Genomic DNA, 26,883 nt, shown 5'->3' on the forward strand with positions numbered 1-26,883 from the left:
TCCACTGGATGTGTGAATGTGTGACTGTTTGCTATCGCGGTGGAAACTTCAACCACTCCTGTTTGCTCTTTTTTTCCAGAAAAGCACCAAGACGGCGATGGAGCTGGGCAGGACGTTCGCCACCCTCTTCTCCGACATCTCCTTCAGGCAGAAGCTGCTCGAGACCAAGACGCAGGAGGAGTTCAAGGAGGCGCTGGTGTTCCAGAGGCACCAGCTGACGGCGGTCAACCAGCAGCCCACCGCTCTGGGGAAGGAGGAGACCGACCCCCGCAGTCACAAACCCCTCAAGGTGGGCGGTAGCGTGTGTGAGACGCACATCCCCGCGTGCACGACCTTTCAGTGTCGGGCGATTAGGCCCATTTCCAAACATGTATTAATATGACAGCTCCGTGAGTCATCCCCAGCAGCCGGAGATGTCGGCACTCACCAGTTTTCCTCTACATGTTAAAATTTGAGCTATTTTCCGAATGCGTCTCAACCTCATGTTCCTCCCTCACCTTTCACTCTCCTTTAATCATCTCCTCTATTAAAGGCATTTACACACTTAGGTTTCAGCTATATTACAATTAATGCATATAATTGAATTTAAAAGCAGTTAAAACATTTATGATGAAACAATAAAAGAAACTATATTGAATAAATGAGACTAAATGAAATGATTTTGGTAAAAAAGCACGTCAGGAGAAGGTGACGCTTAAAAGATGTGTCTCGGGGGTTTCTTTTGAGATTTTGAAATCTTTAAGCATCATCAGCTTCATTGCTACCGGTTGTTTAGTTGACGTAGCAGCGGTCACATGATGAGGTTGTCCTCCTGAATGTTTGACCTTCCTCACGGTCCGACACCTGAACGACCACCGGGCAAAGATATCGTCCCATATTCCCTTCCATGTGTACTCGTCTTTTCAGGGCTCTGTAGAGAAATGAGACTATGCACATACATTTACATTATTTTATTCTCCTCCATCTCGTTCTCCGCTCTTAACCACCCTCCTCTTCCTCCTCCTCCTCCTCCTCCTCTTCCTCGCTCGACTGGCTTGACTCGTCCATCTTTTCTCTCCCCCTAATCAATCAGCATCAACTCCTGCCAGGCCTCCTCAGTGGGTAAATGACCTTACATCTCTCACAGTCCTGTCAGAACTCGCCAGCCCTTAGCTACACATGCATGTACACACACACACACACGCACACACACACACACACACACACACACACGTTAACACACACACACACACCTCCAGAGGGGCTCTGCTCGATGCCTTGGACCAACATCTCCTCCTAATGTTGCCGCTGACAGACCGGGGCTCCCAGACATTTCCCGTTGTGTGTGTTTTTTTTTGTTTTATTTCTTGTTAGGTGTTTATCCCACGGCTTGAAAGGCTCAGTGCCACTCAGTGAAAGAGGGATATATATAAAAAGACAGATGGAGGGAGAGAGAGAGGGGGAAAGAGGGGTGGAGAGAGAGCAGGTGAAATCAAGAGGAAACAGAAAATGATAAAATGAGGGGGAGAGAGGCACAAAAGGAGAAACCACCCACTTTTCGCCACCTCTTTTCCACATCCGAAATTGACATGAGACCACCCGCGGCAGCTCACCACTTTACTGTACTTACAGAAACGAGGACAAATTGTTGCGTTTTTTACGTTTTTTTTATGTTTTTTCCTCACTCCGTCGATTCCTTCAGAACGAAACCCGGCAAACAGGTGGAGAGTAATTCCTCCCTGAGACTTTTGCTTATCGATCCTGAGCCAAAAGCTGGTGGTTAGGCTGCACACACACACACACACACACACAGAGAACACACACACACACACAGAGAACACACACACACACACACACACACACACACACACACACAGAGAACACACACACACACTGTTGTAATAATGTGTTATGTAAAGGGATTTAATGGATGAACAGTCCTTGTTGAACATGCATGTGTAGCTAAGTGAAACTAGCCCGTCTGCTCAGGCCGTTGTTTGTGTTCATGTCGTTTGTGTTGAGATGAATTACTTTGTTCTGCCAAAAACTGCCAGAACTTTTTACAATGACAAATGAGGCAGAAACGATTTTTTCCCGAGAGCTATACGTACTCAAATTCCCCTCGTCGTCGCCCGATTCACTTAATTGTATAACGCTGTGTTCAACAAGACATGGGTAAGTGGATAATTTACTTAATAAGCTCAGTCAGGGCTGCACATTTGTTCCCAATCTTCTGTAACCTGAAAGCTCATCTTTTTAAGAAGCCCTTCATGTCCCCTCTTGAGTCACGTGGCCCTTTCCCACTCGTCCTCCTCCAGACTTCTCTAAAAAACGACTCCAAATCGTCCATCCCTCGCTGGGGCTGTTATCGCTCCGTCATTCCTGATCGTTCTGGGGACGCAGGGACGTTTAATAAATGCACATTTAAATCCGGGCCGCGCTGCTCTGCTTACTTTGTTTTTTCGCGTATTATGCAATTACAGATTTCCTTGGATTTGATTGTTCAAGTCATCTTTGGGAGTAAAAGGCAATTTTTTATCTAAATGTGTCATTGTCCACGATGCAGAGTGCAGAAGAGAGGAACACTTGGTCGGTTGAGCCTCTGGATATAGATGCTGTCTTGTGGAGCTCACTATAGCTAAATTAGCAAGATGCCTAAAAGCAAAATGTTACAGTTACAAAAAAAATAAAAGTTATGTAAAGTAGAATATCGCGTACGTCCGCCGAGGCCCGGCAGTCCTCTTATGAAACCACATTTATATTCAGTCAATCCAGGGTTTTTATTTGTGGATCTGCATCAATTTGCACACAGACCCATGAATTATTGTCTGAGGAATCAATGAAAATATTGAAAAACGCTCTTTGTCAGAGGACAAAATCAAATTGAATCAGGAACACACTCCTTCTCTCTAGCGTTACTGCAACTACAGCAGAAGAAATCACTGCAGTTGTGCCACTTTTGGCTGCAGGTGGCACATGCGTTAAAACTGCAGTGCCCCCCCCCCCCCCCCCCCCCCCCCCCCCCACTTCTCTCGCCTCTCCAACGGAGGTTGGACTGATCCTGTTTTCAGTCACTTGGCATCAAGGGGGGAAACTCTGTGTCCTTGTTGAAACTCTGACCGTCCTCCTTCTGTCCGCAGTGTCAGGATTTCTTCAAAGCCGGCCGGGGGATTTACGAGGACCTGTGCCGCCGACTGCCTTTCTACCCCTCTGACTTCACAGATGGTAGGTTGGACTTGGACTTGTAGTGAAAGTGAATCATCTTCCTTATTATGCCACAACGGGGCGCCGCTGGCAGCTCCTCCGTATATCTGTCACCCCTTGGCCTCAGATGCATCTGTGCCGCATCTGTGTCATGTCCAGGATCCTCCCCCTGCTAAAAACGACCGTCTCAGATGTTTTACTGCTGCCATATGTTCACACGTGTCCAATATTATTGTCTCACGTCCCAAGACCGTGGACAAGGACATTGGCCTGAACATTCCCATCGCAAAATCAGCTTCTAGTGCTTTTTTTTGACTCCTCATATCATATTGAATCGAATTAGCAAATGTATGAAAGGGTTTGAAAAAGAAAGACGTATATAAATCCGAGTAAAGTACAGTGAAGAAGAAGAAGAAGAAGAAGAAGAAGAAGAAGAAGAAGAAGAAGAAGAAGAAGGAGAAGGAGAAGAAGAAGAAGAGGGAGAAGAAGAAGAAGAAGAAGAAGAAGAAGAAGAAGAAGAGGGAGAAGAAGAGGAAGAAGAGGAAGGGGTTTCTCTCTGGATTCTCCTCCTCAGCCCCGCTCTCGTTCCATGAAATCCAAACACATTCATTGGGCTGTAACAAAATCAAGATATCTCTGTCTTGTGAGTGTCATCAGATAATGATCATCCGATGAAGGTCACAGGACCAGAATCCCTGTGATCGCATTAGAGCCCAATTAAAGTGTTTTATTTCAAAAAGGAGTTATCCATCATTTGGATGGACGATAACTGCTCTTACAAAATGATGGATGGCACAAAACTGAAACAAATTACTCTTATTATTATTATTCCTTTTTTTTTTTTTTTTTTTTTAAAGGGCCAACGGGCAGTGAAAGCCTTTTGTTAAATAGTTTTACAGTAACTGACTGGATGTTGATCGGCACTGAATGATGAAGTCCGCTAATGTTTTTGTCAGATTTGAAATTAGAGTGCTGAGCTCCCCCCCCGCTCCGTGATGAGATGGATATGACTCATGTGTTTGTGTTTATCTCCCCTCAGGTATAGTTGGCAGTAACAAAACCCTGCTGAAGTACATGACCACAGCCATCTTCCTCTACATCGCCATCCTCCTGCCCGCCATCGCGTTCGGCTCGCTGAACGACGAGAGCACGCGTGGCGAGATCGGTACGAGCGCGTCCTCGCGTGTGGACGCATGAGCGCCGACTCTAAACTTCCTGTTTGACAGTTTGGTCCATTGTTTTAAACAGAAAATTAATATTGAAGCAAAAGCACCAGTGTTGTGGAGATGCTTTTTAAAGATGTGTAATGTTTTATTGTCAGTTGATTTGATGACATCCCAAAGTTAATTAGTTAATTAACAGCGAAAAGCACAAGTACCTTTTGTTTTTAACTTTGACCTTGACCTCAGAGCGTTAGATATGATATTATAATAATGTGCAGATAGTGATTACACACATTAATCCTCCTGGGTTTTCTCTGTGTCTCTCCTCTGCACAGATGTTCGGAAGACCATCATCGGCCAGAGCATCGGTGGGGTCATCTACTCGCTGTTCGCCGGCTCTCCCCTCGTCATCCCCCTGACCACGGCTCCCCTCGCCATCTTCATCAGCGGTAGGCTTCCCCTGTCATTCAGCTCAGCTCCGCCAAAATAAAGTTTGGGTTTTAAAAAGTAGGGCTGTAAGAAGATTAGGTCAAAAATCAAGAGAGCGATTGAATGGAATTATGTAATGTTTGGTTTCGGGGGGGCGTTCACATCAGGAAACTCGCTCGTTGCATGCAAGAACGTGCAAACCTAATATTCAGCTGCACATAAACTAGTACGTGGTTTTCACCCAATAGCGTCATTTTGTTTGTTGGAATCTGAACGATGTTGAAGGCTGGAAGCTGCCGAATCGGGCAGCGATGGGGAAAAGCAGCGACTCTGCTGCCAAGATGTAGTTTTTTTTTATACCAAAGCTGTTTGTTGGGTTTTGTGATGTGATGAAGTTTGAAGTAATTGGGTTAGAAGTGTGTAAAGTACATCCTCATGGGGATGATTAGAGTAGATTTCCAGGAGCCGGTCTGAGCAGAACAATGGCTGGTTTGTAAAGATGTAATTTATCTTTGCACAAACATGCTCAGGATTACAACTAAGTGTTTATAACTTAATAAATACATCGAAATCCTTTTGTCTGTTACGTTTGAATGAAATGTGATTTTCCCTTTTGTGTGTGTGTCTGTATGTGTGTGTGTGTGTGTGTGTGTGTAGTTTTAATCGTTATGCCTCTGCGTCTTTCTGTCTCATTTTTGTCAACCTGGTATCTCAACGCCTCGAGGGAACACACTCACATTGACTAAACGATGAACTGGCTATGCTGGTGGTCGAAGGTCAAAGGTCAAGGTCACCGTGGCCTTGCAGAACACATTTTCTTCATTGTGAATTCATTATCTCAGGAACCCCTTCACGGAATTTCTTCTAATTTTGCACAAACGTTCAGTTGGACTCAAAGATGAACTAATTCAATTTGGGGGGGTCAAAGGTCAAGGTCACGGTGACCTCGTGTGTTCGCGTGACTGTGAAATATCTGGCACACGCACAGAGAATTTAATTCAATCCGACACAAACAGCTGCTTGGACTCAAGGATGGAGGTGAAATGACCTCTGTGACCTTAAAAAAACATGTTTTCTTCAACTTTTACCACTGACTCAGTGATTAACTCTATGTCATTGAGATCAAGGTCACATCGACCTCAAATGACTTTAAAACAAATGTAGGCAGAATGAAACTATTCTGGTTATTAGAGGCAAACAACTGCAGGGCTGGAAGTTAATTCAATGAATTAGAATAAACTTTTCGTTAATTTTATTATTTTCAAGGCAATACTTAGTACAAACAGGTGATTAATGCTGTTCCTCGTTAACCTTGTTTCTTTAAGTGATCAAGTCAACATCAGTTTGTCTTCTTCTCTTTGTTTGTCATAAATATTTCTTCAAATGCTACGGAATGAATTTTGATTCATTTCGAGAGAAGGAGCTCATCATCACGTAGTTTCTGTATCTTCAAGTTACAACATCTACAGCAGCAGCCACAACATGAGGGGACGACTTGTTTACCGCTGCCTCATTAGCAAAAGAAGCTAAAGAAGCTGTCAATCAACAACAGTTAGACGAAGTCCTGAGGATGTGGGAGCATGTTGGTAATGATCAGACGTTTCATGATTTCGTGTTTATATTTCTGTCTCCCCGTGTGTGTGTGTGTTTGTGTTCTCGTGCCTCACAGTGATCCGAGGAATCTGCGACGACTACAACCTGGACTTCCCGGCGTTCTACGCCTGCATCGGCCTGTGGAATTGCCTCTTCCTCATCCTGGGAGGGATATTTAACGTCAGCCTGCTCATGAAACTCTTCAAAAGGTGTCTCTCACTTTAATTGTTTTCATTTCAGTGCCGTCCAATTCATCCGATCAATTCTTAGGTTTTCTTTCATCTGTCGGCATGCCTCCTCCTCTGTCAAACAGAAAAAATGTTTTAAATTGGGGCGGTCACGACAGCGTCTGCTGCAAAATCACTGGCACTCGGCAGGAAAGTCTGTTTTGTGTAAGAAACCGCTTTTGAAGAGAGACGTCTGTTCCCTGTGACGGCCACAGCCACGGAGATATTCCACCAGTCTACACGGCTTAGCTAGCAAACGTTGAATTAGCATGTATCTAATCTTTTTGATTAAGATTAGTTTATTATTTCTTACCGACTGACTGAGTAATTTACTGTAACAGCCTAACTGTGGCTCCTGTTGTTCTCCAGGTCGACGGAGGAAGTCATCGCTCTGTTCATTTCCATTGCGTTTGTGGTGGACGCAGTGAAAGGCACCGTGAAGAGTAAGTTCCTGATGATCCTCTTCCTCTTCGTTCTTCTCTGTTCCTACAGCTCGGGCCTGCGGCGTGTTTACGTCCCTGTTGTCACTGGGTCATGTGATTTTACTGAAAAACTTTCCATCTTCTGATCCTTTATGTTGTCTCAACTTCCTGTGATCGGTCCGAAAGTCCAAACTATCCCCAAAAAACGTCCCTAACTATCGTTGGCTTTTGAGATTATAATTTCATTGCACATCTCAGTAATTACTCCATCTATTGTTGACAGGAGAATCTTGGATAGTTGACCAGTCTAATAAAACTGGCCGTCCTCCGTTTGGATTGTGGAACGACAGCAAAACATGCATCACTTCCTCTGTCACCCTGTCGTGTCAGCAGAGCCTGAGAGATAGAGTATGCACCAGGTTAATCAATCCAGATTTCGAACCCCTGCCTCCACCGCACCTCATCTTAGTACATCATAAATATTTTACACAATTTAATTTCCACCAAATGAGATGACGATAGCGGGATGTAATTTGTTTTGAATGCGATACCGTCCTGCTCTGGAGATTGCCCGCTGCAGTAGTTCAATTTTCCAGGAACTATTTGTAAAATGTGCTCCGAGCTCATATGCCATTACCATAACATTAACCTGTGACATTTTGTCGACACTTTGGCTCCAACACATTTTCTGGTAACAGGAATGAAAACATTCCGCCTGTGTGTTCAGTCCCTTTTTACGACTTTGTCTGCTCTAAAAACTTTCTCCTGGTTTGATCCATTTTTAAAAAGCCTGGCAGTGGGAGCTGCATCCGGGACGTGTCACACTCGGTGTTGGAAGTGATGATAGAAGTGATGTCTACTTGTGTTGGACTCTCGTAGGAAAAAGGTTGTGCCCCTTCGTCTTATTTAAAATAGTTGGAGCAGTTCTGGAAAGAGTCTCGTGTCCCAGGAGGAGAAACTTATTATGATTGGTGGGTCGTTCTTTCTGATCCGGTCTTTGACCTCTGATCCAGTTGCAGGTCCAGTCTGGATTATTTTAAACATGTTCGATATTTATTACTGTAATCAGGAACACTAGATAAAGCAAAACAAGGCCGTTTGCCTCCAGTGATCATTTTTGAGTTGATCAGGTTGTTTCTTGCAGAACCACAGCTCTGCAGGCTCATCTGATTTTTATGAAGCGAAGACATTTCACCTAAATCTGGTATTTTTCCTGTTTTTCTGTTTCGAACGCAGCATAAACAACACAAACTGTTTGAGGCTGATTGCTTTTTTTGCTCTACAGTGAAGATTTCTTGCAGGATTTCTGGGGTTTACCAGGCAACAAGGCCATAATGGTCGTGGAAACCATCGTTCAGTGCGTCTTCCTCTGTATTTACTCAGTTGTTTAATTCCCGGCTTCTCTCTGACTGTCAAGACTAAATAAGGCTGAGAGTCTGCTGCCACATTAGTGGCTCCGCGAGGCTGTACTTAGGCGCAGCGGTGCTTTAAGTTAAAAGCACGTCTGGCTGGTGAAATGTTTACCACATTCACGGTCTTTAGTTTAGCATTTTATCAGGCCAACATTTGCTACTGAGCACAACACGCGTCATGCTGAGGCTCGGTGTATCTGGAATATGGAAAAAGTTGTCTTAAATCTTTGTTGGTTAATGTTCTTTTCCCTGCTTGACTGAAAACTTTACTGTGATTCAGTCTTTCAAAGATATTACAACGCTCCCACGCTGACCAACAGAAGCATCGAGATCTTCCCGCAGGCCGGAGACCTGTTGGGAGGAAACCGGAGCGGGGTGGCGGCGGGGCTGGCGCTCAACGCCCTCCCTGAATCCGTCATCCACTGCAGTCGGGAGAGACCTCTCCTCTGCCTCCTGCTGATGCTCGGGACGTTATGGATGGGTTACACCCTCTACCAGTTCAAACGGAGGTATGTGCGGCGCTCCTCCAGATAAATCACTGGAGAAGTCTAGGTCGTGTCGCCGGCCAGGATGAATGCAGCTGAGTGGGGGCTTGACTCTAAACGTTGTCAGTGGTAGACGGAGCTTGTAGGAACTTTCCAGACAGGCTTTTACAAAAAAAAACCTTTTCTCTCAGAGGGTTTTGTTCCAGCCTGTGATTCGATAAGCATTAATATTCTACTTCTGATTGCTCCCAGTAATCAAATCACGCTCAAAGCCGGATTCAATTGTGTAAGCAAGAGGCAGACCAGGGTACTTAAACAGTGTCAGGATTGCAGCCATTGTCCTTGTCTTGTCTATAGTAATTGTATTCCTTTATTATTTCTCTCTCTCTCTCTCTCTCTCTCTCTCTCTCTCTCTCTCTCTCTCTCTCTCAGTCCGTTCCTGCATGCCAAGATGAGGGAGGTGCTGTCGGACTGCGCCCTGCCGATCTCCGTGCTCATGTTCTCCTTCATCGGCTCCTACGTTTTCAGTGACATTGAGCGTGAGTATCATTCGTGGCTCCACTGAACAGTTTGCACCACACTGTTTCCTCCCACACAGGAGCGAGCAGCCAACGGCAACCACTCGTTTAAGTTATTTACTCTTTGTTCACCTGTGAGTTTATAATCCACACATTAAAGTCAGGTTCTTCTTCATTCTATCAGTACAACAGCAAAACATTTGATTATAAGGTAGAATCGTCAGGATCGACTCCCAACACAGTAGTGAGGCTGTTATTAAACCTGTATGTGCATTATAAACTTTATTTTGAAGTTTAAAATACAATAATTTAGATTAATACATTTAAAAAACAGTGTGTATAAATGGAAATATTGAGAAAGTATGCAGTTTATAGTCTAACACACCAATTACAGTAATTGAGTTATAAAGTAATCAGCTGTTATAGGTGCACAGACAACGATATATAATCTGTTTTATTATCGACGTCTGAAAAACATCATCTTTACTTTCAGCTCACTGTTACCGACGCACGCAACAGAATTTAAAACTTAATGTCCGGAGGATTTTTACTGAAATGCACATGTGGGAGTTGTGATTTTCAGATGGTTGTTGAAAAACAAGAGCACATTCAAAACGTCCGACCTGGAGAGTCTCCTGCTGTGTTTGTTTTGTCTGTTTTAAGGTTTTATATCGTGGCATCAATGTAAACAAACTTTCGGTAAAGTAAAAATGTGTAAGTGTTTGGATCCAGACCTGCTGACGGCTCCAGACTAATGGTCCGTTCACCTCCTGCTCAGGTTTTAGCTGTCTCCATTATGTCTCCATGTATTGTTCCTTAATCAAGACCCAGGCTAAAACACATTGGAGATTCCCCAGTTCTCATCCTTCTATTGTTGAGCGTCGTCTCGAGTCTCCATTCATTGTTGCCAAGGCAGTAGCTGTTCTCCAGGGGTCGACGCACAAACACAGAGACGAGCGCCAGACCCTCAAGTGAATTTAAAATTTAAGTGCCGGGCCAATTTTCTGTTCCTTTACCTCCTGAGACAATAACTCATAAAATAATAGACCCATTACTGTATTGTCCTAAATTTAACCAACGGCACTTAATTCAGCCGAAACTGGAGGAGACACAGTTTTAGATAAGATATCAGGCATTTACAAAAAATTAAAAAAGAGAGAGAGAGAGAGAGAATCCAGCCGCTGCTGCTGTGAAAACATGAGTCATCACCACATTTTCATACGCAGTTAAAATCTGATGAGCTTTAGAAATGGTTGTGAATTTTAAACGGTTTAAAATCCCTCCACAGGACGTCTGAACGTAAAATTAATGTGTCATGAGCAGATAATTCTGACAGAGGTACAATCAATTAACTCATTAATGAAGAAAACGTTGTCTAAAAGAAGAGAGAGGCAACCTTGACCTCCAGTCCTCTACCTGTAATTCCATGTGCAGTCAGTAGGGGGGAGTGAATGAGTGACTTCATTAATTTCTTCCTGTTTGAACAGTTCCCGTGTTTAAAGTTCACGACCGGCCCATTTTCAAGGTGGCTCCGTTTGAGCGTCTGTCGCCCATGAACGTTTTGAGCGCCATGGGCCTCGGCTTCCTGCTCGCCCTCCTCATCTTCATCGACCAGAACATCGTGGTCTCGCTGACCAACGCACCGGAGAACAGGTAGCGGACAAATTCCAGTATCCACTTCATCTCGGATCACTTTCATCCTGTGTACAGAATTATAAAACTGTCTATATGGCTATATCTGGGGTTCTGGTGCGTGTTTTGTTTTGTATGTGACCCTTTGGAAAAGCCATCAGGGATCTTCATCCACCGACTCCCCGCTCTCCGATCCGCTGTGTGTGAGCGAGAGCAGCCGAACGGAGCCAGAAACTTGACATGTGAGACCAATCGTCTCAGTGAGGGAGCTCCGAAGACGCCTTAGAGCCAAAACAGTGTCGAGCTTCTCCCCCGTTCTTCTGAAATTTCCACCAGACAAGCCAATTTAGACTTTATCCGAGTCCCACAGACGGACGCAACACCAACCAGCCTGCAGTGAAAATCTATGACGGTGGAATTTCAACCCTTATCTTGTACATTTGTTGGGGAGAAATTAATTGGATGTAAATGTCTGTTCTGCTCCGGAACAAGGAGGAATTCACCTGAAGGCAAAACAAACGGCTGCAGCAGCAGCAGAAGAAACTGTGCTTCCTCAGAGCATCGATCCGTTCAACACTCTTTTCATATTGTTTCATAAACTGTCGAAAGACTCAAACGCCAATAAGAAGGTCGGTGAACACGTTTCTCTTCGTTTGACCTTCGCTGCATTAGTCAAGTGTAACAAACAGTCGGACAGGAGCTGGAAAAACTTCTCCTTTTTCTTTCTTATTATGGAAATAAGATATTTATCCAACCATTGGGAAGTTTGTCTACTTGCACAGGACGTTCTCACATTTGTTTCTCTTTTGTTTTGTTTCATTTATTTAAAACATCGTCCGTCATCTTGACTAAAAGGAGGAAAAATAAAATAAAACTACGAATAAATAAATACATGAAAATAAAGTGCGTGTTTTTACCTTTTAAAACCTGCTTTTCACTTCATGGATTTAACATGAATTTAAGTTGTTATCCAGAGGGATTTAAAGCATGCGGTGTCAATGTCATGCTCAAGGGCACATCAGCAGGATTCATGGATGGTGTTTACAGAACAGTTACTCCAGACGTTTGCCCACAGCTCACAGTCTCCCTCGTATGTAAAGTTAGGATGATGTCATCATTAGAGACATCATGATTCTCTAGCGTATGAAAACACGAATTCTCTCGTATGTTGATTGAGAGGATTTGTGAAACCCAGCGAGTTTATTCAGGTTGTGTGTCGATGGGCGCTGATAACCTCAGGAGAACGACGCCCTTTGTGTGTGTGTGCGTGTGTGTGTGTGTGTGTGTGTGTGTGTGTGTGTGTGTGTGTGTGTGTGTGTGTGTGTGTGTGTGTGTGTGTGTGTGAGTGCACGTTGACCACTGTCACGTCTGCTCACTTTCAGACTCTACAGTATGTAAATGTCCTCTCTGTGCCTCTGTTGTCTGTAAATGAACTTGTGTGTGTGTGTGTGTGTTGTTTTTCTTTGTGCGGTGTTGCGGTGCGGGTGTTGTCGCCTGTGTGCCGCCGCAGTGTGTAACCGTTGCGTTGCTCCCCAGGTTGCTGAAGGGCACGGCGTATCACTGGGACCTGATGCTCTCCGGGCTCATTAACATACTGATGTCGGTGCTGGGGTTGCCCTGGATGCACGCCGCCTTCCCCCACTCCACCCTCCATGTGCGCCAGCTGGCGTTCGTGGAGCAGCGCGTGGAGGGGGGGCACCTCTACGAGACGTGAGTTACCCGCCCTCTCGCCACCGGCGCTAATCAGACGCCCAATTAAAGGTCTACTTCAGAGCGTGCGGTGCCTGTAATTTTGTGTCGCGGGCTACTGTATCCTGCTCGTCTCTGATTGCATGATTACTGTGTAACTATCCATTTTCTCTGCGGGCGGGGGGGGGGGGGGGGGGGGCGGGGGCGGGGGGGAGAGAGGTGAAGGAGTTTTTAAAGAGATTAGAAGATGAACTTCGCTCTGTCCACGAGAGAAATGTGCCAAATTACAGTTTGCATTTATTCAGGATTCCATACGTTCCATAAGTGGGATGAAAACAATCTCCTACAAGAGGAGGAGATCTAATTAGCGATTCAGAGATCTCATTCTAAGTATGTTTATGATATGAATAATGAATGTTCCAGATTTACATTTCTGATTGTGTCATTAAGTTTGCAAGTGGTTATATTTGAAGCAGCGATTTCCAGTGTTTTAATGTATCGGCCCTTATTCTTTTTTTTTAGGGATTTCAAAAGAACACAACATCACAAAGTATTTCACAATTTGATAAATAAGCAGCAGACAAACCAGATTAACACAGAAGAGTTTTAAATTTAAATAGATGAGCTTTGAGATATGAAAACGTAATCTGCTTGCGACCTCTCAGATTCATCTCGTGACCTCTTTGTGGGTCTTGACCACATGTTGACACACACACACATTAAAACACAAACAAACAGAGAATGGCCTGTTCCTAATGAATTTAATAGTTGAGACAATAACATGACTTTCATCACTTTTCCTGCAAAAATCTGGATCTAACCTCAGTTCGTTTACGAAGGAGGATTGAAGCTCTTCCTGACTTTTCTGTCTTTCTTCAACTTTAACTTTTTTAATGTATTTATTTATTTGAAATTCAAGCATCTGGGCTCTTGTTATTTTATTCAACTTTAACTTTGTTTTGAGACGGTTCATTTCTCTGGATTATCTGTCAGTTGGAAAATGTGTGAGAACCCTGATAAGAAAATCCCAGTCAAACATTTGTCTGCTGCATTGTATAAATACAATTGTGTGCTTTCCAGTAACCGATCATTGTGTGTGTGTGTGTGTGTGTGTCTGCGTGTGTGTGTGTGTTATTGTGCGTCAGTATTGTCCAGGTGAAGGAGACCCGGCTGACGTCCCTGGCTGCCAACATCTTCATCGGCGTGTCGGTGCTGCTGCTGCCCATCCCGCTGCAGTGGATCCCCAAACCCGTCCTGTACGGCCTCTTCCTGTACATCGCCCTCACCTCCATCGACGGGAACCAGATGTGTGACCGCATGGCGCTACTCCTCAAGGAGCAGGTGTGTGTGTGTGTGTGTGTCTGTGTGTCTGTGTGTGTGTGTGTGTGTGTGTGTCTGTGTGTGTGTGTGTGAGAGACCATATGTCCATTGCTCTGCAGATCAAACAGTTTTACTGGATGCCGGGCGCTGAAGGACCAGACCCGAGTCAAATAATACTTGCAAATATAATTTCTGGTGTTTGTTTTAATCACCCGTGAGCCCCAGGTGGGTGGGGTTTGGCGAATTAAGGCAGCTCAGTTCGTTAATTAACATTTTGATTACAGTTTCTGACACTCGTCTTTTATTCATTATCTCCTGAACTCAACATTATCAAATTAGGATCAAATCAAATATTGGGAAACTATTTGATTTTTTAAAATTTCTCTCTGTTGCTCCACTCGTCCGATTTAACCTTCGTTCTGTCTCGGTAAAGCAACAGTGCCTTTTCCTCTGCCCTGTATTCTGTAACTTCACACACTAGCGCCTCCAAATGGCAGAGAGAGGTAACGACGTGAAGACGTCAGTCTCACTGTTCAACACAAACAATCTCTGCATCTCTGTCTGTGGCTGATTGAAGGTTAAATGAAACAGGAGAACATTTATAATATATCTGCTCCGACAAAAAGCTTTTTAATGTTGGATTTCCAGCCCTCAGCTGTGAACAGACACGTTTTAGTGAGTCTGGTTTTGGTATTTTCATGTTTCCAAACACTGTTTCAGGTATTTAACAGGATTGTGGAGCAGTTTTGTTGCAGAGGAAACCGAACGAGAAGCTGCTCATCAGGTTTCTGCTGCAGCCACATTCAGACTGGAAACATCCCTGAGTGCAGCTTTAAATCCTTGGGCTATAAAAGCACTTGTTGTTTTTACTTACTGTTCTTTTTATTAATGATCTAAATCTCAGCCTGCATTTTTAGACGTGTGTGTGTGTGCGTGTGTGTGGGAGACGTCCTCTTCCCTTCATCAGTCCTCTAATGCTGCAGCAGACCTGAGGACAGCGAGGAGGAGATTGTATTTTAATCTGTCCTGATCCTCTCGCCTCCCGCAGACGTCTTACCCGCCCACCCACTACATCCGCAAAGTGCCCCAGAGGAAGATCCACTACTTCACCTTCCTGCAGATGATGCAGCTGCTGGTGCTGTGCACGTTTGGCATGTACCCGATACCGTACATGAAGATGATCTTCCCTCTGCTCATGATCCTGCTAATCCCAATCAGGTACCACCGGGCTCCGGTTTGTCCCAGTAAATGATTTCCTCGAGATGACTTTCAGTGTCCTGACCTGAATCTGCCTGTGGACGTTTCTATTGTTAACTACAAATCTCTCTGAAGCACCCTGTGAGTGGGAGAATTACATTTTTAGTTTCTGTGACTTCAAACATCTGGCAGTTCGGTGGAGATGCACACGCTCGGTCTCGGCTCAGCGTGAGAACAGGGGCAGCAGATGTGCGTGGTGCATTATATATATACGTGGTATTTGTAAATTCACCGAATAATTCACCACATTCTCCTCCACTTTCTTTTCGGGCATCAAACCGGTGGAATGTCTGAGATGAATAATGTAGGTTTCGCCTTTGAGAAGCGGATCAACTTTATTTATAACGCCGACTCGTCAAAGTTTAATCAGCAGGATCCTGCGAAGATTTGGTTTAAACTTTTTCTTCACCAAACATTGATCAGTGTTTTTAAAGTTAAGTTCTCAGAGCCTCATGCCCACGTTCTCTGGTGCGGCTGTGTGTGACAACACAGAGTCAGGGGCTCGGGAACTTTTCCAGAACTTTTGGAAAAGGTCAAATGTCAAAAACGTGAGTGTTTTCACGTCTGAGAACAGTTTTTACTTTACTTCTACTCTTCATGAAGATATGATTGACATCAGGGCTGTGAGACATCTGTAGTGACATGTCCCCCCCCCCCCCCACTCAGTCTGGTACAAACCAGCCCAGTTGATTTACTCTCTCGTTCTCTACTGAGAAGGACAGGACGAGTCTTGATGTGATGTTGTGATGTTTTTCAACTGACACGGATTCTCTCTCTGCTCTGTTTAGGAACAACGTGCTTCCTCGTATCATTGAGGCCAAGTACTTGGACATAATGGACGCCCAACACATGTAGCGACCGACGGGAACACGCTCCGACACCACAAGCTGACATCTGGAAAATTAAAAGGAGAATAAAAAAAAATTTAAAAAAACAGATTTAAAGGATTTAAAAAAAGAAAAAAGCATATTTTTCAATGCAAAACTGTACGGAAGCAAAAAGGAGAAAAAACCCCGACTGTTTTGATTTTTGTATCTGATAAGAACAGGTGAAGCACTGGAAACGTGGGAAGTCGTGTGAGGGAGAGAGAGAGAGAGAGAGAGAGAGAGAGACAGAGACAGAGACGAGAGCCGTGGGAAACGTTTTCCATGAACGTGGACAGACAGAGTCTCTCTGAGGGGACAAGGTCCTGCTGTTAGAACCAGGACTGTCCAGAATCCCCTGTTTCACCTGCGTTTGACCCTGTCAGACATACCTCCGTGTTCTCCTCCTCCTCCTCCTCACACTCCTTTACTTTCCAACACTTTACATTCTCCTCACTGCAGTGTGTGTACCCGTGTTTGAACCTGTGGGTAAGTGCTTCAAGTACTTACTAATGCTGTGTAAGTTATCCAGCCTCTGCCGGTCGTGTAGGACGTAGAAATGTGTGACGGCACGATGTAAGAAGGAAGGATCTCTCCCTCACACTGTGGTTTTACAAACCTTTTACTTACTTACACTGTGTTGATAAGTATTTAAACACTTTTCCATGTGTGAAATAACTGGTAGGAACTCTGCGTTTAGGCCAATGTGAAGTGAATCTTTACCCTTTTTTTGTATTTCTGTCATTGTGCGACGTTCCAACCTTTGTTCGGTGTAGTTTTCCCATTTGTTCCGGACGTGTTTAGTTTTTAAGTCATTCCAACAAATGCCAGTGTTCATTAAGCAGAGGAGAAAGGTGTGTGTGTGTGTGTGTGTGTGTGTGTGTGTGTGTGTGTGTGTGTGTGTGTGTGTGTGTGTGGGCACCAATCCGTCTCTAACCTCGCTTCCTGCCAGCTCTTTAGAAAACCTAATTTTTAAGGTGGAATTTAAGTGCTCAGCTGACTAGAATATACATTCCACAGATATATATATATATAAAATAAAATATATATAATAAATGTAATTATATAGAACGACAGCACAAGCCAAAACATATAGTGAAATCTTTATCAAATTATTAAAGTATTAGAATATATTAAGGCAATATACAAAAAAAAGAAAAATATTTTAGGTTAAATTGAAATAGAATATTTATTTATCACAAAGACAGTTTTATCTTTTAAGTACAAAATGATAGTTTGTGTGCGTTGACCCTGAAGCGTGATCGGTCATTCTGTGTTTCCTCCTTCACATTCCACACTTGACGTGTTTTATGTGTCATGTCTTTGCTGCAGTGTTTACATATCAAAGTCCAGCTCCAACCGTTCTGGTGCATTGCTCGTAAAGAGTCAGGTTAAAGGTTAAAAAAAAAGAAAACTAAAATAAGCGTTTGCGGGCTTTGGATCCAACGAAATGCATCCCAGGGTTTTTTCTTTTTTCTTTTAGTGACGAGTTTTAGAATAATCCGGTCTTGTTTTCTGTTTAGATGTTATGATTAGATCAATGCTTGCGAAACATTGTCATGTAATAATCCAGACGTCTGGACCTTGTTATCTACAGAACAAAAATATAAATTAAAAAAAAAAAAAATTACCTTTTCTAAGCAGCGGTTTGCTTACAGCATGTCTTATCTGGGTTGTTTTGATACGATGTGATGCCAATGGACATGTAACCTACACAAGAAGAAGAAAAAAAAAGTCAAACCGTAACTTCTCAATAAACTGAATGCAACGCTCAATATTCAGCAATACTGTGTATAAAAACAGAGCTTCAGCGGGGAAGCAGCAACAGGCCGGCTGTGTTTTTACCACAGCAACTTTTCAGTCCATCCTCGCCAACTCTGTGCATCGGTCAATTACTGCACAGAGGAGCTAAAAAAAACAAAAAGAAAAAGTGTTTGCCTGTCGCATCCACGGATTTTCCTGCGGTTTCGTTGCTTTTCCCAATATCCAAATGGCAGCTCCCTCACGCAGCTCTGTTCAACTTTGTCTTACAGACGTGAGAAAGATGTCCGATTTAAGCAGATGTCTCGCGCCGAGATAGCGTGAAAGGGAAAGCTTCGGCGGGCATTTGCATAATCCGTGGCCTAAGCCTTAAGACAGCACTGGTGAGGGAAGAGAGAGAGAGAGAGAGAGAGAGACTGTGAGTTATGAAGTAATATGTACAGTTTGCAATGCAAAGTTTAGTTTTTATCAACTATCCATTATAATCCCAGGCAAAGTGTTGGTTTCCAGCTTCGGGCCGAGAGGTGAAACCATCCTTCGTTACGTGACAGTATTGATGTTGTTCCTTGATATCTTCTCTGTACTGATGAGTTTTGGAATAGCAGCACATTTCTCTCAGAGGTCCTAACGTTGGGTTCAGAGTGAACGCCTCTGTTCTCCTCCTCCTCCTCCTCCTCCTCCTCCTCCTCCTCCCGATTGGATCTGTTTAAAAATTGCGTAACGTGGTGTTTATTTTATTCTCTTTCTCCCTGATTTCATATAGCCTACTTTTTCTATTCATGAATGTAAGATGTGTGGATTTTTATATAGCATAACTAATTTAGGTGTCAAACAGAATCTGTAATTTTGTCAAAAAGATCAGCTATATTTGTAAGCTGTAATATGTAAAAAGGAGAAAAAAATGGTTATCAAACAAAATGTGTTGGTTTACTATAGTATATATATACTGTACACTGAAAAGAGAGACTATCTCAAGCTGTTTGCCAAATAAAAAAGTAGTAGTGATGTAAAGATCCTGGTCTGTTGTGTTTATTGTGGATCCATATGAACATAAACATGTTTATAAAAGATGGACGACATCACAGCTCCTTAAAGTGAGGCCAAAAGCAGCTTGATCGCCCCCCGGTGGCCGGCTGCTGTACAGGTCATTAACCCTGCCTCCTCCCATGTCATTGGATGGGACATGGATTAATAAATTATAATTAAGTACACGTTAAATAATTTGAATGTTTATTTGGGTTTGTTTCATTTTCTTACATGTGATACACACGTGCAATAACTATACATACACACTCCATACAGTTAAAGTCACACTGCACCTTTGAATGTGTATAGTTTTACTTTTGTAGTTTATTTGACTTTTTTATATTAAACTTAGTTATATTCTAATTTAACTGTTGCCCTTCTGAGATGTTTATTCTTCATCTTTGACAAATCAAACTAGAAACTTGAAATATGGACCAAAACAAACACAAACATGTGAGTGCAACTCCAAGTCTGTCCTCGCGGGGTCGCTGCTGTCGCGTGGCAGCAGATCCGCAACAGCTGATCGTCGTGTTTCCTTCGGGATTCGAACCCACGGTTTAAACCCGCAGATCCAGATCAGCTGATCCTCGTCCCTGCAGCGGGACTCTGCTCCCCCGGTGTCCCGGTGCGTCTGAGTCTGTGGGCCGGGTCATGAGGCTCCGGGGCTGGGTCTCCTCCTCCTGTCACCTCGCTGCAGGTCTCCGCTCCGCCCGGAGGAAACAGGCGGGGTCTCTGTTTTCCTTCAGCCAGAAACACGTGCGTCTCCTCGGTCACTCTGCTGCCGACGCCACCGACAGCACCACCACCGACACTAACCACAACTTTAACCACAACTCTGACAGCAACATGGCCGAGGAGGCGAAGAAACTGGCCGCTAACGCCGCAGTAAACAACCACGTGCAGGTACAGTATGTAGCTCCATGTGCTAACTGTATGTAGCATCATATGCTAACATGCTGCTAGCTTGTAGCTTGTAGTTTTCACTTGTTTTAGACAGTTAGCTTCATGCTAGCAGAGTTAGCTCCAGTTCAAACCCTGTAGCGTTAGCCACAGTTAGCTCGTTAGTTATTACCGTTATCTCACCTGCACGGTTTGAATTAGCCCCGGGTCCTGAGCGTCTGACCCGGGTCAGTGACTCACTGTGGTCGGTGTGAAATAAATAAACATAATGTACAATATACACCAGGTGTTAGCTTCTTTATTTAGCTTTAGCATGAGCTAACAGCAGACAGGAAACATCACACAACCTGTAAACTCTTCACATGTCTGATTTTTAATAAGATTTCTAGTTCATCTGTTCATTAGTTCAAGTGTTTTTATAAAACAATGATGCAATCGTACTTTTACAGAAGAACATGGATAATAATTCCAAAAATAAAATCCATAAATAGGTTTAATAAAGAGAGAAACTAGTTCAGTAAATGTCTTTAGAAAGAAAACTTCAGGTCTCACACAGGAGCTGCTGGTTGTTTGAGTTCTTCTTCGTCTGTTGCAGAACAACCAGGTGGTCGGGGTGGGCAGCGGGTCGACCATCGTCTACGCTGTGGACAGACTGGGTGAGTACCACCACAGTGAAGGTGGAGTCAGGTCTCAAACATGTACTTTGATTTGCTGGTAAATCGATCAGACTGAAGATGTGAAGCAGGAGTGAAGGTTTAACATCTTTCTTCTTCCTTCTGTTGTGTGTTGTCTGTTGTGTGTTGTGTGTTTGTGTTGTGTGTTTGTGTTTGTTGCAGCGGAGCGAGTGCGTCAGGAGAAACTCAACATCGTGTGTGTGCCCACGTCCTTCCAGGTCAGTTTGAGGGCTCGAGACACTTCAGTCCAACTCATCGTCTGATATTATATGAATAGAAGAGAGAAGAGAATAAACAAAAATAAATTAAATAGAAGTAAAGAGAAAACTCTCCCCCCCCACCCCACAGGCTCGTCAGCTGATCCTGAAGCACGGCCTCACGCTGTCGGACCTGGACAGACACCCAGAGGTAGGATGACACAGCTGTGGAAAAGAGAACGGGCCACAATACGCTCATGTTCGAACCCTGTCCTCTGGATGTGGAGTGAAAGTAGCTGTGGCGTAGCACATGTGAACGTGGAGACTGGTTCTGTGTGTTTACAGTTGGACGTAGCGATCGACGGAGCAGATGAAGTGGACGCAGACCTGACGTTGATCAAAGGTGGAGGGTGAGTGCAGGACAAACAGCCTCTGTCTCTGTCTCACAGCCTCTGTCTCTGTCTCACAGCTTCTGTCTCACAGCCTCTGTCTCTGTCACACAGCTTCTGTCTCTGTCTCACAGCTTCTGTCACACAGCTTCTGTCTCTGTCACACAGCTTCTGTCTCTGTCTCACAGCTTCTGTCACACAGCTTCTGTCTCTGTCTCACAGCCTCTGTCTCACAGCCTCTGTCTCTGTCTCACAGCCTCTGTCTCTGACTCACAGCTTCTGTCTCACAGCCTCTGTCTCACAGCCTGTCTCACAGCCTCTGTCTCTGTCTCACAGCTTCTGTCTCACAGCTTCTGTCTGTGTCTCACAGCCTCTGTCTCACAGCTTCTGTCTGTGTCTCACAGCCTCTGTCTCACAGCTTCTGTCTCACAGCCTCTGTCTCACAGCCTCTGTCTCTGTCTCACAGCCTCTGTCTCACAGCTTCTGTCTGTGTCTCACAGCCTCTGTCTCACAGCTTCTGTCTCACAGCTTCTGTCTCACAGCCTCTGTCTCACAGCTTCTGTCTCACAGCTTCTGTCTCACAGCTTCTGTCTCACAGCCTCTGTCTCACAGCTTCTGTCTCACAGCCTCTGTCTCTGTCTCACAGCCTCTGTCTCACAGCCTCTGTCTCTGTCTCACAGCGGCTGCCTGACTCAGGAGAAGATCATCGCCGGCTGTGCTAAACATTTCGTTGTAATCGCTGACTACAGGTTTGTATTTTCTCATTTAGCTGAAGACGTGTGTCCCTCTGAGTTTGAGCCTCTCACACTAGATTCCTTTAGACACCGCTGCTGGTGGAGAAGCTGATTTTGCTGATGTACACGAGGGTTGTAACTAGATGTGTTGAGGTTCAGTTCTTGTCTTTCACCGTCTCTCCACTCAGGAAAGACTCCGAGGCTTTGGGCCAACAGTGGAAGAAGGGGGTTCCTATTGAAGTGATCCCGATGGCGTACGTCCCCGTCTCCAGGACGATAGCCAGACGCTTCGGAGGGGAGGCCAACCTGCGGATGGCCGTCAGCAAAGCAGTAAGTGGACGATTGGCTCCGGTTGTGATGGCACCACTTCTCTTAATTTACCGTCTTCATGGCAGCTCCCTCTCTCTCTCTCTCTCTCTCTCTCTCTCTCTCTCTCTCTCTCTATTTTTCAGATTTTTAGTTTTAGTCCTGGATTATATGTAAACAGTCTGTGTAACCCCAGTCTGTTGTCGTCAGTAGTGAAGCTACAAAGCTGCCTTTTTGTGACTGACTGTGAATTGTGTCTGTGACTCTCAGGGTCCTGTGGTCACCGACAACAGCAACTTCATCCTGGACTGGAAGTTTGAACACGCTCAGAACTGGAAGGAGGTCAACACTGCGATCAAGATGATTCCAGGTGAGAAGCTCGCAGACGACAGCACCGGGTTTATAGAGTGGAGGTGATGATGGTCCGGACTTCCTCCAGGACTTTGTCTTGCACATATGAAGAGTGTAGCAGGAGAATCATCTGGAGAATCTCCTGCTGCGTTCTCACATACAGCCCCTCCGGAGAACGTCAGGGGATTATCCAGAGTTCAGTTAATGTCTGAGAGCAGCTACATGTTATAAAATGTGTGCAGACCCAGCAACGTGTCTCTTGATGTGTCCTCAGGTGTGGTGGAGACGGGCCTCTTCGTGGGCATGGCTGAACGAGCCTACTTTGGGATGGAGGACGGAAGCGTGCAGGTTCGTGATCCTCCCGTCAACTGAGGAGTTTGGAGCCTCCTCCGCCCCCCCCCCCCTCCTCCCGACTGACCTCACTTCTCCCTCAAGTGCCGCGTGTGATTTTGTTTTTTTTCGGAGCTGCCTCCTTCAGAGGAACTGGACAGAACCAAAGCAGGGAAGTTTCCAATCATCTCATCTCACAACCGGACAAATTCACCATCACTTGGTTTCTCTCACCGGTTCTTTATCCGCTGGTGCTTCTGATTCTGTGAGTGTTAAAGTGCCTGATGTACGAATATACCAGATGTACTTAAAGTTTTTCTTTTTCCAGTCTTTGCTCAGCTCAGCCTCCTGGTTCCTGGCTCATCCTGTCATTAGCAGGTTAGACTGAGCGGCTGCAGTGCTGTGGTTCTCAGCCAGTGTGCTGAGTCACTGCTGCAGAGTAAAGTGTGCCTGGAGAGTCTCAAAGAAATGAAGCCATTCAAGTTTCATCTGAGCAGCTCATAGAAAACCTCCTTCATCAAATCACCAAGTTAAAGTTCAGCAGTCAAGTGAAAACTCCAGTTACTTTATTCTGTTAAAAAGCTGATCTGCCCTGAAGTGGCTTTGTTCAATTAAAGTCAAATAATGTGAAGTGTACAACACAGACAAGTTATTATTTATCTAGAAACAGCAAGAGGCTCCAAAAATGAACATTTTTCATTTCAATTCAAAAATGTAGGCTACAACAACATAACGATCTTTTAGTTTTTAAAGCGCATCACTGTTGCTACGGTTACGCCTGTCATCCAGACTACTGCGGCGGTCTCGAACCCCTAAAAGGAGAAGTTTATAAAAGCTGCTGATCTCGTTTGACTTTGAAAACTCTGGAGTTAAAGATTTCTTGACTTCTTCCTGTCACACCAGCTTCCTTCACCAGCTCAGTGTCTAGTCGTCATGTGACAGTTCACATGTTTTCTCCTTCTCTGCTGAGCGTTGGTGAATACTCGCCTCAGCTGCTATGGACCAATGATTCGGTTTCCTGCTCTGAGCAAAGACAGAGTTTGAGAAATCGGTGGTTTCCTCTCGGTTTCAACACTAGTGGAGTGATGAGGAGTAAAGTCCACAGTGTGTGAATGTGTTTCTGTTGACGCATGTACGTCCACTGTGTCTCTTCTTCTGTGCCTGTGATCCACGTGCATGACTCCTCTCCTATTCCTCACACAGGCTGTAGTGATGATCTGCAGTTGTGCTGTAAATGTTTCATGTTTAATAATGAGCTGTGTAGATAAGATATGAACCAACACGTGTTATGTGCCTTGTCAAACAATAGAGATTCCTCTTTGTCAGTCGTAGTCAAAAACCAAAAACCTCAAACCTCCCTGAGAGCTGCACTGTTCAGTTTTATAAAAGACGATTCAATACGTGAATGATTCATAAAAACACAGAAGTTAATATGAATCTCTGAAGCTTTCATTTGTGTTCAGCTCCACAAAGAAGCATCTTAGATATTTCATGTCTAGTCCGGTTTTACTTTACATCTTAAAAGTGAATAGTGCTGTTTGCAGAGGGAGATGAACTCACTGTGCAGCCAGTTCACCTGCTGAACCTTCACTGTCCACACTCACCACACGATCAGTGACCGTTTGTCCTTTTGGGGATTTGACCTCTTCACTTTGCTCCCGGCTCACGATGCCTTTCTCTGGTTTTATTTTCTTATGTTTCTGTGTTTTTGTATGAGCAGCTATGAGAAGTCTGCAGAACTTGTCTGTCACATTAGGTCAGAGTTATCAGGTACGATGCATCGGATTCTGTTCTATTATGGGATGTTACAGCAGTGTGGTTGAATTCAGAGTGAGCACCATGATGGATGTTTTTGCACCAGCATTTCTTTTCTTCTTTTCTTTACCAACTCACTGTGATAATGATTTCTGCTGTGAAGGTACAGTTTCCTTTTGCCAAACAATAAAGACCCAAAACTCTAATGACTCCATGTTTTATTTCTGATGATTCCTTCTCTTCACTTGTTCATAACATGATGGAGCTGAAGTTATAATAAACTGAACACCCTCAGTAACAGAGTTAACCAGCACTTCTATATAAGAACAAAAATAAAACTTTGTATTTCCCTACTTAACTATTATTTATAGACATTGTGTAATTCTCCTTTATGGCCGCCTGGGGGCGCTAGAAATGCAATCAGCTCAGTTCATGCCAACACGTCAATGTTTCTCAATGACGTCATGTTACATATCTGTAACGATGCAGGTTCTTTATGTTTAAAGTGAGATTTTAACTGTGTATTTATAAAAACATTACTAATTAACTTTAAAGTCTCAGGGCTGTGATGCAGCTTTTTTACATATAAACTTAAAAATTAAAATAATGAATGTTTATATTGCAGCTCAATGACATGTCATTTTACTTCCTGACTGTTTATCTTTAAGTTTTTTCTCCACATGTTTATGCTGCTTGAAACATATCCTGTTTGTTATTATTACTAAATGTTCTTCTTCTGAGGAAATCCACCTCCCCGTGCATGAGCATAAACCAAACTCAGCACACAGGAGCCAGTCATCCTGATGGTGGCGCTACAACAACCGTCTAGAGTTTAAAACTTTGAAAATTCATAGCAAATCAAGTGAGCAGGTGCTCGAACTTTGCAAATTTCCTCTGAATTCTAGGACCAATTGATCAGAAACGTTTATTCACTCTGAGTTGGCAGCAATTCTTAATTCCAATACTATCCTAATTAAACCCAGCTCCTCCCACAAGCTGAGACCCACTGACTTTGGGACAGAGCCTCCTCACACTGCTCTGCACAAAGGATCCAGACACAGTCCTCAAAATGGTTTTTACTGTAAACAGATCAATTCTCTCTAAAGAAACAGTGTCGAGCAAAGACAAACTTCTGATGTCTTTGTAGATGCAATGTGAACGATGTCAGAGTTTCCTCTTGACAACAGACCTTTTGGAAAATGTTTTGAAATGTTTGATCAAGTCACGAATCTCAGTCGGTGGAAAAACCTCCTGTGTGAACATTCACTCATGGAGGAATCAAACTTTCAAATGAAATCACAGGCTTCTCTTCACTAGATAAACAACAGAAAGGATTTTATCTAGAAAACCGAATCTTGGACAGAAGTCAAGTCAGCAGCTCTGCAGCCACAGAGTGACATTACATCATCAGTGAGGTGATGTCACCTGACAGGAAGCTCCTTAACATGACTCTTTCCTTCAGAGTCTGAGGTTGTGAGTTCAAACTCCGGTTACAAGTCAATAACTCTGTTCGTGTCTATTCTAGAAAAATCCATCTTGAAAAGCTCGTTCTCCTCTTCCTCCTCTTTTCTTTCCTTTTCCTCCCACACTTCTCCAAATTGACCCTTGACCCTATGATGTAGTTTTTATTTTACAGTTGTTGTTCTTCAGTCCTTCAGACTGTAAAATAAATATTATACTATATAAATATTATATAATATTTACGTTTGATTAAATCAGTTTAATCATTGTTTACATGAAAGTAAAACCATTAGCAGTGAAACGTCTCGTGACCAGAAGCAGGAAGTTTCTCTTCAGCCACGTTGGTCTTTTCATGTCGGCTGTCTTGACAACTACTTGTGATTGACAGCTCGACTATCCAATCCTGTGCTTACGAGTGGTCCGCGGGAGCTAACCACTTGACCAATCCAGTGACATCACCTCTCCCATTGGACGGAGGACGACATCCCCTCCACCAATCACACGTCCTCCTCGGAGGGAGGCGGGGCTGTTTTGCGTCACCGCTCAGCTCATGCTGTGTGGCACTCTCCAGTGCGCATGCGTCACTTTGACAGTCCGCTGACCGACCAATGGCGCGTGGCGTTCGAGTGGGCGGGCCCCCCTGTGATCCCGCCCCCCTGAGTGACAGCGCTCTGGTGCAATCGTCTTCTGCTTAGTGTGCGAGCGCGCGCGAGTGACGGGGCCAGCGAGCCAATGGGAGGCGCGTGGCGGGAGTTCGCCGACCAATCCGCGGTGTAGCAACAAGGCGGGGCGTCGCGTTACCAAGG

The 26,883-nt window shown here is 44.2% G+C and overlaps 2 protein-coding genes across 5 annotated transcripts in view; both read left to right on the forward strand.

Annotated features, from left to right (window-relative positions):
• The window catches only part of slc4a11 (solute carrier family 4 member 11), a 68,503-nt gene extending 49,538 nt beyond the window's left edge, over positions 1–18,965 (forward strand). For all 3 annotated transcript variants that reach the window (XM_034576846.1, XM_034576844.1, XM_034576845.1), the window contains 13 exons: positions 80–289; positions 3,120–3,204; positions 4,223–4,348; positions 4,682–4,795; positions 6,445–6,577; positions 6,965–7,038; positions 8,710–8,938; positions 9,347–9,453; positions 10,920–11,085; positions 12,601–12,774; positions 13,899–14,094; positions 15,122–15,291; positions 16,119–18,965. In XM_034576846.1, the coding sequence (XP_034432737.1) occupies positions 80–289; positions 3,120–3,204; positions 4,223–4,348; positions 4,682–4,795; positions 6,445–6,577; positions 6,965–7,038; positions 8,710–8,938; positions 9,347–9,453; positions 10,920–11,085; positions 12,601–12,774; positions 13,899–14,094; positions 15,122–15,291; positions 16,119–16,185 (1,851 nt within the window). In that variant the 3' untranslated portion in view covers positions 16,186–18,965. The remainder of the gene's footprint in view (positions 1–79; positions 290–3,119; positions 3,205–4,222; positions 4,349–4,681; positions 4,796–6,444; positions 6,578–6,964; positions 7,039–8,709; positions 8,939–9,346; positions 9,454–10,919; positions 11,086–12,600; positions 12,775–13,898; positions 14,095–15,121; positions 15,292–16,118) is intronic.
• A 473-nt stretch (positions 18,966–19,438) lies between these two features.
• rpia (ribose 5-phosphate isomerase A (ribose 5-phosphate epimerase)) lies at positions 19,439–23,504 on the forward strand. Of its 2 annotated transcripts, XR_004612794.1 has the most exons (10): positions 19,439–19,883; positions 20,476–20,536; positions 20,717–20,772; positions 20,903–20,962; positions 21,097–21,161; positions 21,821–21,889; positions 22,063–22,204; positions 22,451–22,550; positions 22,806–22,968; positions 23,003–23,504. XR_004612794.1 is itself a non-coding variant. In XM_034576848.1 (9 exons), exons 1-9 carry the CDS (start codon positions 19,632–19,634, stop codon positions 22,901–22,903), a joined length of 903 nt encoding a protein of 300 aa, XP_034432739.1. In that variant the 5' UTR covers positions 19,439–19,631; the 3' UTR covers positions 22,904–23,504. The 2 variants fall into 2 exon arrangements, 1 of the variants encoding a protein (XP_034432739.1); XM_034576848.1 differs by having other exon boundaries at positions 22,806–23,504.
• The last annotated feature ends 3,379 nt before the right edge of the window (positions 23,505–26,883 follow it).

Source organism: Hippoglossus hippoglossus, chromosome 22 (assembly GCF_009819705.1).
Source record: "Hippoglossus hippoglossus isolate fHipHip1 chromosome 22, fHipHip1.pri, whole genome shotgun sequence".
Lineage (NCBI taxonomy): Eukaryota > Metazoa > Chordata > Actinopteri > Pleuronectiformes > Pleuronectidae > Hippoglossus > Hippoglossus hippoglossus.

Coding starts and splice junctions, on each gene's coding strand:
- rpia (XM_034576848.1), top strand. CDS start 19,632: ATGAGGCTCCGGGGCTGGGTCTCCTCCTCCTGTCACCTCGCTGCAGGT. Junction 21,162..21,820: donor ACGTTGATCAAAGGTGGAGG/GTGAGTGCAGGA, acceptor TCTGTCTCACAG/CGGCTGCCTGACTCAGGAGA. Junction 22,205..22,450: donor GGATGGCCGTCAGCAAAGCA/GTAAGTGGACGA, acceptor TGTGACTCTCAG/GGTCCTGTGGTCACCGACAA.